The 9,375-nt window shown below is 52.0% G+C and overlaps 1 protein-coding gene across 2 annotated transcripts in view; it reads left to right on the forward strand.

Annotated features, from left to right (window-relative positions):
- Positions 1-9,375, forward strand: part of lpp (LIM domain containing preferred translocation partner in lipoma) — a 116,076-nt gene that overhangs the window by 94,206 nt on the left and 12,495 nt on the right. For both annotated transcript variants that reach the window (XM_084473202.1, XM_084473203.1), the window contains one exon: positions 144-313. In XM_084473202.1, coding sequence (XP_084329328.1) covers positions 144-313 — 170 coding nt within the window. The remainder of the gene's footprint in view (positions 1-143; positions 314-9,375) is intronic.

Raw genomic sequence — 9,375 nt, forward strand, 5'->3', positions numbered from 1 at the left:
CTGACCCTGTACACTACTCTCTCTGTCTGTCTTTTCTCTCACTCTTTCTATCTCTCTCTCTCTCTCTCTCTCTCTCTCTCTCTCTCTCTCTCTCTCTCTCTCTCTCTCTCTCTCTCTCTCTCTCTTCCCCCCCGCCCCTCCAGGTCGCTGTGCCATGTGTGAGGAGAACGTGATGGGGGAGGGTACTGGCTGCACGGCCATGGACCAGGTGTTCCACGTGGACTGCTTTGTGTGCCGGACCTGCAGCTCCAAGCTGAGGGGGAAGCCCTTCTACGCCGTGGAGAAGAAGGCCTACTGCGAACACTGCTACATCGTAAGTCCTCCGTCACATCATCAGGCCTACTGCCTATCCCTCCACTCTCTTGCTCTCTCTATTTTACTCCCCTCTCTCACTCTCTTTCTCCCCTGCTCTCTCTCACTCTCACTCCCTTCTCTCGCTCTCTCTCCCTTCTCTCGCTCTCTTTCTCTCTCCTGCTCTCCCCTTCTCCTTCTCTCACCCCGGCTCCTCCTAACTGCTCCTGATGAGCTGGCTGTCACCCTGCATGGTTGACTCTAGGCACTATATAAATGCAGTTATTTACCAGTATAAACTAGTATAAACTGGCGCCTCTCCCAGTATGGCGTGTTGGGAGGCCGTGGTCGGCCCAGTAATCCCTCTCCACCTCCTGCTGCTCCTGCAGAGAGGATCAGACCTCAGATCACCTCCCAGATCCTCAGGATGTGCATAACAGCAGGTTGCTCCTCCTCCGGCTCTCCTCTCCCTCCGGGGGGGGGGAGACACGGAGCGAGAGGGAGGACTGCCCCTCCTGAGGGACCAGGGAGAGAGAGGGGATGGTCTCTTCTGAGGGAGGGAGGAGAGGAGGCGGGAGAGAGAGGACGGTCTCTCCTGAGGGAGGGAGGAGAGGAGGTGGGAGACAGAGGACAGTAGGGGAGGAGGTGGGTGAGGAGGTGGGAGACGGAGAGAGGGGGAGGAGGTGGGAGACAGAGAGGAGGTGGGCGACAGAGAGAGAGGAGGTGGGAGATAGAGAGAGGAGGTGGGAGACAGAGAGGAGTTGGGGGAGGAGGTGGGAGACAGAGAGAAGATGGGGGAGGAGGTGGGAGACAGAGAGGAGATGGGGGAGGAGGTGGGAGACAGAGAGTATGCCCAGGTGGCTCAGCATAATGAGGGAAGTGATGCGCTCTTATTTTGGTGACTGACCCAGACAACTAAAATAATGTGAAATAAAAAAATAAATGCTACAAAGCCTGATACAAAACGTGGCGCACTGTGCACCCGCTCCTCTACCAGGGAGAGATCCTAGGTCTGTTTAAGTGGGGTCTCTGAACGAGTTTAGGGATGGCAGGAATAATAACAGCCAAGCTGCATCCTAACTTGAAGTTATGTCAGCTCTGCGGCCCAGACTGACCTGAGATCACCTCATTATGGCTCCCTGCTGTCCGACCTCGTGCTGACATTAAAACGTATAGATATAATTTATATAAATGTATATGTTATACATATAAACATAGTCACTGCCAGGCATTAAAACGTAAACAATCTATGACTTCATGCCTAGTGTTGACATAAAAACACACAAATATATATTCTATATTTAAACAGAATATATATGTTGGTGTTTCTCTCAGACGTCGTGGGGGAGAAACGTCGCAGTCTGCAACTTTACTTGCAGGAAGTTGGGGACAGTAAATCAGGTGGCGGCGGCCATCAGCTAAATCATTTATTTTCAGGAGCACTCGGGAGATTGTGGTTGTCTGGTCTGGAAGTTCTCCAGCTCAGCTCGCTTCGAGAGAGGAGAGCGATCATTTAGGAACTTTATTTATGCATTTCATCAGCATAAATGTTCTTCTGGCAGACGATCAAAAGGATGTGGGGGGGGGGGGTCTGGGGTTTCTTAATGAAAGTAATTTCTTCTTCATCCCTCATGTGCTCATCCTCTCTGCGCTCGCCGTAGAGCGAGCAGAACTCCTGACGCTCCCTCGGAAGGACGAGAGAAAGAGTCCAAGTTTGGCTCAAATGTGGACCGTCCAGGAATGTCTAAAAGCAAATAAACTAAAGAGCTGTATATCATTAAGGTGTTTACTGAAAGAGTCCCGGGCCTTGGCCCTTCACAGTGTCAGTATGAAGGCTGTCTCCTGGTTTTTAACAGATTACAAGACCCTCCCTAATCACATTTTATAAAAGAATACGCCCAAAGCGCTTCCCTGAATATGGCATTATTCATACATCCTGATCATTGCTATCCAGTAGTATTTCCATCTATCATAGTAGACTGTATGTAGTTATCCATTTACAACTGGCTCTTACTTTGAATGATGCGCTTTTAACCTGAAGGGCCTAACTGGCTCTTAGACTGTAGTCTCTATATACTAACCAGTTTAGGACGGGCTCTTAATTTGAAGGACGCGCTCTTACACTGAAGGGCCTAACTGGCTCTTAGACTGTAGACTCTATATAGTTACCAGTTGAGGACAGGCTCTTACTTTGGAGGACGGGCTCTTACTCTGAAGGGCCTAACTGTCTCCGATGATGTCATGTGGCAGCAGGTGGTTTTCCATCATTCAAATCTCGGCCGGAGATAGTGTCTGTGCTTCCTGGTCTACAGGAAGTTGATCGTGTCTCTAATCTGTGAACCACTTTCCTACTTCCTCCCTGGGTCTCGTGTGTCTCCCCGTCGCCATGCCAACGAGATGGAGCATCTCCGTATCTCCCTCATCACACAGATAGTGAACTGCCGCGCGGGTGTGGCGGTTTTGCATGGAGCCTTTGCGATGCCGTCAACGACACCTTCATTATCAGCACGCTTTGGAGTGTGTGTGTGTGTGTGTGTGTGTGTGTGTGTGTGTGTGTGTGTGTGTGTGTGTGTGTGTGTGTGTGTGTGTGTGTGTGTGTGTGTGTGTGTGTGTGTGTGTGTGTGTGTGTGTGTGTGTGTGGTAAGGGAACTCTACACTTAACGCAGAGTTCCCTTACGCCCCAGTTTTAGCGACCGGATCCAGAGATCGAAATCCAAGATAATTCAAACAATTACATTTACATTCAGGGCATTAAGCAGACGCTTTTATCCAAAGCGACTTACAATAAGTACATTTGTCAGAAGAAAGAGAAACAACAATATATCTCTGTCGGTACAGTTAGGATGTTCATAGAACCAAGTGCCAAGCACTAACAATCGCTAGGTTAACCCATTCCCCGTATACAACAAAGATAGCAAGACAAAGATGTTTTTTAAGTGGCATGACGCACACAACACAGTGTGAAGCTACCCGTCTTATGTTTCGGGGTAGGGCGGTGGGGGGGGGGGGATATATTTCCACACTGCGTCATGATTGGTCGAAACGGGGCTACCTACAGTACATTTAAGCGGGTGCATTTTCCTTCAGCCTAGTGGTGTCGAGGGTCTAATTCCTCGGGCGGCCGCCGTACCTCTGAACATGTGGAGGCAGCCGGGCCAAAACCCAGCTCGGCACCCCCCAAACCACCAACCCCCCCCCCCTCCCCTGTGGGACCCAGCCCCCCCATGTAATCCGTCCATAATGGAGTGGTGAGGCTTCGCGCTCAGAGCTTAACAGGGTGCTCAGAGTTCAGCGCCTGAGACCTCTCTGCGCTGTGAGGCACGCACCGCCAGTGTAAAACATTCAGCCCAGCACTTTGGAGAGGGGAACAGAGATTTAATTCACTGTGATGGCAGCACATTCTACTTCTTCATAATGTGTGTGCCTCCCGCTTTTGGAAGCGGTTCAACTGCAGTGTGTGTGTGTGTGCGCGCGCGTGTGTGTGTGTGTGTGTGCGTATTTGGTTTCATTTTGGCTAAAAGCAGAGGCTCTTTCGAGTTAATAAATTGTCACTTGGTAGTGCAGCTCAGGGTCTTACAATATATATATATTACAATACACATGCAAGTTTCCCACACCTTACAATACACATGCATGTATTGCAAACATTAGAATACACATGCATGTATCACACGTTACAATACACATGCATGTATCACAAACATTAGAATACACATGCATGTATCACATGTTAGAATACACATGCATGTGTCACACACGTTACAATACAAATGTTACATTGTAACAATACATATGTCATATGTATTGCATGTTATAATCCACAAACATACGTATGAATGAAACACAGAGGTTACAACATGCTTTATGCGTGTTATTAAAAGCACAGACATGACCTGTATTGGGTTCATGACTTTAGGTTAACCTGCTAGTCAGGAGAGGTCATCAGTGCTGACTATAGGTTAATCTGCTAGTTAAGAGAGGTCATCAGTGCTGACTATAGCTTAACCTGCTAGTCAGGAGAGGTCATCAGTGCTGACTATAGCTTAACCTGCTAGTCAGGAGAGGTCATCAGTGCTGACCTGCTCTTCAAAATGTCTCTCCCTCCTCTCCGTTGGCCTCGTCTGCCCTCCCAAACGCTGACACTTCAGGATGTTCGCTCTCCACAATACTGAACGGAATCTGCAGCTCTTTCCTTTGTGTGGTCTGTAGGGCCGGGAGTGTGTGTGAGAACAAGGCCTCTATCGACTGTCTTTCTCTCTGTACTCCTCGTTTCACGACCGTCTCCTCGATCTCCTAATGAATCATAAATTATTAGAAGTGCCGTCCGTTTAAGTGTGGCATTGACACAAGGTCAGGCCACGCACTCCCCGTGTCATTGGAGGAAGTGTGGCTATAGAGAGGGAGAACGAACAGGAGAGAACAGATCAGACTGCTCCTTTCCTCTCTCCTCTTCTCTCTCCTTTCTCTCCATCCTTTCTCCTCGCCTCTCCTCTCTCCGTTCTCTCCTCCCTCATCCTTCTTCTCAATCTCCTCCTTCTCTCCTTTCTCTCATCCATCTCCTCTCCTCTCAGCTCCTTTCTCCTGTTTTTCCTTTATTTCCCATCCTCTCTCTCCTCTGCTCTCTCTTCCATCTCCCCTCTCCTCTCTTCTCCTTCCTTCCCTTTCTCCTCTTCTTTCTTCTCTCTCTACCCTCCTATCCTCTCTCTCTCTCTCTCTCTCTCTCTCTCTCTCTCTCTCTCTCTCTCTCTCTCTCTCTCTCGTGTTCAGAGATGACTAAGGTCACTTGGGGGAGTGTGGCGTTGATGTAATTGCCTTCATTATCTGCTGTTGTACTGGAGAGGCACTACTTAAAATAAATGACTTGTCGCTCTCGTCGGCCGGCCCTGATGAATGGGACGGCGGCCGCGGCCGCGCCTATTGTGTGAGCGGAGCCCGGGGGTGCGCGCAGCGGGACGTGCACGTGTCAGTCAGCACGGGAACAGGCGGGTGATTGACAGCAGCAGGTGGCGAACGTTAATCCTTCGGTATCTGTCCTCTGTTCCCGAGCCTTTCTGCTCGCGGCGACAATAACCGCTTATTAACCGGCGTGGCGTCCGGGGTCGACGCCGTCTTTAACAGAGGGCAGAGGTCGCGTGTCTAGGAGGTTAGGCTGCGTCAATTACAAGTGGAGATCCTTGTTCTTGATTCCTGTCGCTGGAGTGTGAGCGATGGGCGAACACGGTCATTAAAGGAGACTAGCTGCAGTGTATTGTGCTCTGATGAAGACTAAAGCCTGGATGTGGATAGGGTGTTTAAGAGAGACGTAATGGAGACGGGTGAGCAGTCTTCTGCAGAAGCAGGTAGAATCGCTTTATATTATATTATATTATACTCTGGAGTCAGTGTTGCCGCATTTCCGGAAATCCGGCCCAATCTGGCTACACTGTCTGGTGTAGGTAATATGGTTGCCAGATTGGGCGGGAAATCCGGCCGAGTGGGCAAAACTGGGAGGACTGAGTAGTTATTAGGGTTGCCAGTACCTACTCTCTGGAGTAGGTATTGTGGTTGTTTAACTGGGAGAACTGGAACTCCAATATTGTAATAACAGAGGATTTAAACTGATACTTAACAGTCAGTGTGCAACGCCCCAAACTCACAGTTAGCGTTTCACCTCGAGTTGGGTCACAACTCACTGCTAATTAATCAACCTCCTCACACTCGTTCTGTGTGACTGAGCTTCTCCCCCCACCCCCACATCGCTGCTAGTAGTAGCGTAAGCTTCGAGCCACCACACTAGCCAAGCGGCGGCGGTGAAGGTGGAGGAGGGTGGGGCCCGGGGTCGGCGCCAGCGCCCGGCGGGGACGGGTTGGATGGCAGCTGGACTGAGGGGGCCGTGCGGAGGGCGCCCCCCCGGTCGTGGAAGTCCTCCAGAACCACCCCCCCCCTTTAGGGATCTCCCACCGGGAGGACCCCCCCCCCCCCCCACGGAGCCCCCCCCTGTGGGTCTGGCTGTCATTGAGCGCGGGGAGGAGAGAGGGGGTGGGGGAGTACAGCAGCCTACCAGCTCTGGGGGTTGGGCTGGTGTTGGATCTGTGAGCCCCAGACCCCCCCGCTGTGCAGCCATGCGCAGCCACACCCCGCCCCGGAAGGTAGACACCCCTCCGTTGCCCCCGGCAACCACCAGGGGGGCCAATTAGGCCCCACCCACATGCACCTGTCACGATTCGAGTAACGGATATCCAGGTGGACCGATTCAGAGTGGGCGGTGCTCCCATCAACACCACCATCACCACCGCCTTCACCATCACCACCCCCCCCCCCCCCCCATACACACCAATACATACAATCAGAGAGATACAAACACACATGGGGATATACAGGCATGCACACATCCACATTCCCACTCACACAGGCACCCGATATACTGTCTACACACATAGTCACACTGTGCGTGAGCAGAGCCTCAGCCTCCCAGTCCTCCCATTCCTCCCAGTCTCCTCCCAGTCCTCCCATGCCTCCCACTCCTCCCAGTCCAGTCACCTCAGTCCTCCCAGTCCAGTCTCCTCAGTCCTCCCACTCCTCCCAGTCCTCCCAGTCTCCTCCCAGTCCTCCCACTCCCCCCAGTCTCCTCCCAGTCCTCCCAGTCCCCTCTCAGTCCCCCTAGTCCTCCCACTCCCCCCAGTCTCCTCCCAGTCCTCCCAGTCCTCCCAGTCCTCCCAGTCTCCTCCCAGTCCTCCAGTCCTCCACTAGTGCTCCCACTCCTCCCAGTCCTCCCAGTCCTCTTGACCCAGCGCTCCCAGTCCCCCCAGTCCCCCCAGTCTTCCCAGTCCCCCCAGTCTCCTCCCAGTCCTCCCAGTTCTCCCAGTCCCGCCCACACCATTACGTGTGTGCGTCTAATTATCCTGTAGTACATGTGGGAGCGACACGCCAACAGGTCTTTTCTCCTGATTACCCCGCTGTCCTCATACACACCTCCTCATACACACCTCCTCATACACACAGTTAGAACCTCCTAACAATGTGTATGTTCACCTCCAAATACGTAGAGGAGAACGAGGAGCAGCTTATTCTACTGAGGAGCACCTCCACCTCCACCTCCTCTCCACCTCGTCCCCTTCACCTCCACATCCACCTCCTCCCCTCCACTTCCCCTCCACCTCCTCCCTTCCACCTCCACCTCCTCCTCTCCACCTCCACCTCCTCCCTTTCACCTCAACCTCCTCCCTTCCACCTCCACCTCCTCCTCTCCACCTCCACATCCTCCCTTCCACCTCAACCTCCTCCCTTCCACCTCCACCTCCTCCTCTCCACCTCCTCCTTAAAGAAGCCCCTCCTCCACGGTGGACCTCCTCCTCCTCCATGCTTGGCTCCTCCTCAAGGAGCAGGGCAGGAGACGCGGCCCCCCGGCCCTCCGGACCGGGAGCTGACCCACCATAATGTCAGCCCCCCTCACGGTCTGGGGAGGAGCGCTGCGGGCCAGCTCTGTCACTTCCTGTCATGTCACTTCCTGTCTGTGTCACTTCCTCTCTGGACACGTCACCTAGGAGGGTCTGCAGGCGTCACTTTCTGCTGCGGAGATGGAGGGAAAGGGAGAGAGGGAGAGAGAGAGGGATGGGGGGGAAAGAGAGAGAGAGAGAGAGGTCCATCCTTTGTTAGATAAAGGGAGAAGCAGAGAGAGTGAGGTCAGGGAGTAAGAAGGAAGAGGGGGTTGAGTCAGAGACTGGACCAGAAGGGGGGAGAGACCAGAGCTCCGGTGCCACCTCCTATTGGTCGGAGCGGGACATGATATGTGTGTTGTGTCTCACCCTCTCTCTCTCTCGGCATGTCACCCCCCGGCGCTGTAAATATGGGGCCGCGCCCGTGAGAATCCACCGCCCTGCGACGCTTATTTATGGATGTTTAAATCTCAGCCGACACGTCGCGCCGTCCTGTTACTCCGTCAAACCGCCATTAGAGAGAGAGGGGGGGAGAGAGAGGGAGAAAGAGAAAGGGAGAAAGGGGCGCGCGCGATGGCCGGTGTTTGGCCGCAGCCCAGAGCTGAGTCAGGGGCATGCTGGGTAGTAAAAACGTTGGAGGCGAAGACATAAAGTAAGAGAAGGTCCTGAAGGGGGCGGGGCTGGCTGGCCGCCATCCTGTTCCGGCTCTCTGGGGTCGCACGTAGCGACACACACACAGGATTTATCAGAATGGCTAACGTAGCGTCTGGGCTAATGTAGCACCAGGCTAACGTAGCGCCAGGCTAACCTAGCTCCAAGCTCGGTTGAGATGCTTCAGGGAGGATAGCATAGAGCTCAAGACCATGCTGAATCTAATGCTGAATCCTAGCATGAAAACACACACACACACACACACACACACACACGCACACTTACACACAAACACAAACAGTGTGTTTAACCCCAACCCACTTCCCCTATGCTGATGCTATATAATAAGGCTTGTTAATGCATTAGATGTAATGCAAGTTAATACATGTAACTTTAATTTACATAACATTATGTAAACTTTTTAAGTTACATAACGTTTCTAAACATCCATTCACTATGAGAAAGAGAACATTAACAAATAATCCATTATTATAGCTAAATCTTAATCTCCCATTAAATATATACATGTGTTTTTTTTTTCATATATTACATACATATAATTTATGAGTATTGAACCTTTATTCATGGTGTTCAAACCCGAGCCAACCCCAGCAGGAGCTCAGGGTGACAGGAACCTGTCAGCGTGACGCCCATAAACTCAAACTCCAGTCCCCGAGAAGTTGCCGTCGCTTTCGCAAGAGTTGCGCATCGTGTTTTTGTTTGCAGCAGTAAGCAGTCCCGGCCGGCGGCGGCACCTCTGTGCTCACCGTTTAATAAGCGCATCAGACACGCCGCGGTGCTCACCTTTTGAACTCTACAGGTGCCTGTCGTTATTATGTTCATGACGCTCAGTGCTGCGCTTAGAACTTAACAGCAGTGTCACAACAGAAGCCCGGACACAGGGGTTAATTGATGGATACCTCGATCACATTTCTAATTGAGATTTAACCACTCTTCAGGGCAAAAGTTGTCTGCTTAGAATGCATATTGTATCAGGGAGGGGAGGATTGCGTAGTTG

Source organism: Micromesistius poutassou (assembly GCF_964030765.1).
Source record: "Micromesistius poutassou genome assembly, chromosome: 9".
Lineage (NCBI taxonomy): Eukaryota > Metazoa > Chordata > Actinopteri > Gadiformes > Gadidae > Micromesistius > Micromesistius poutassou.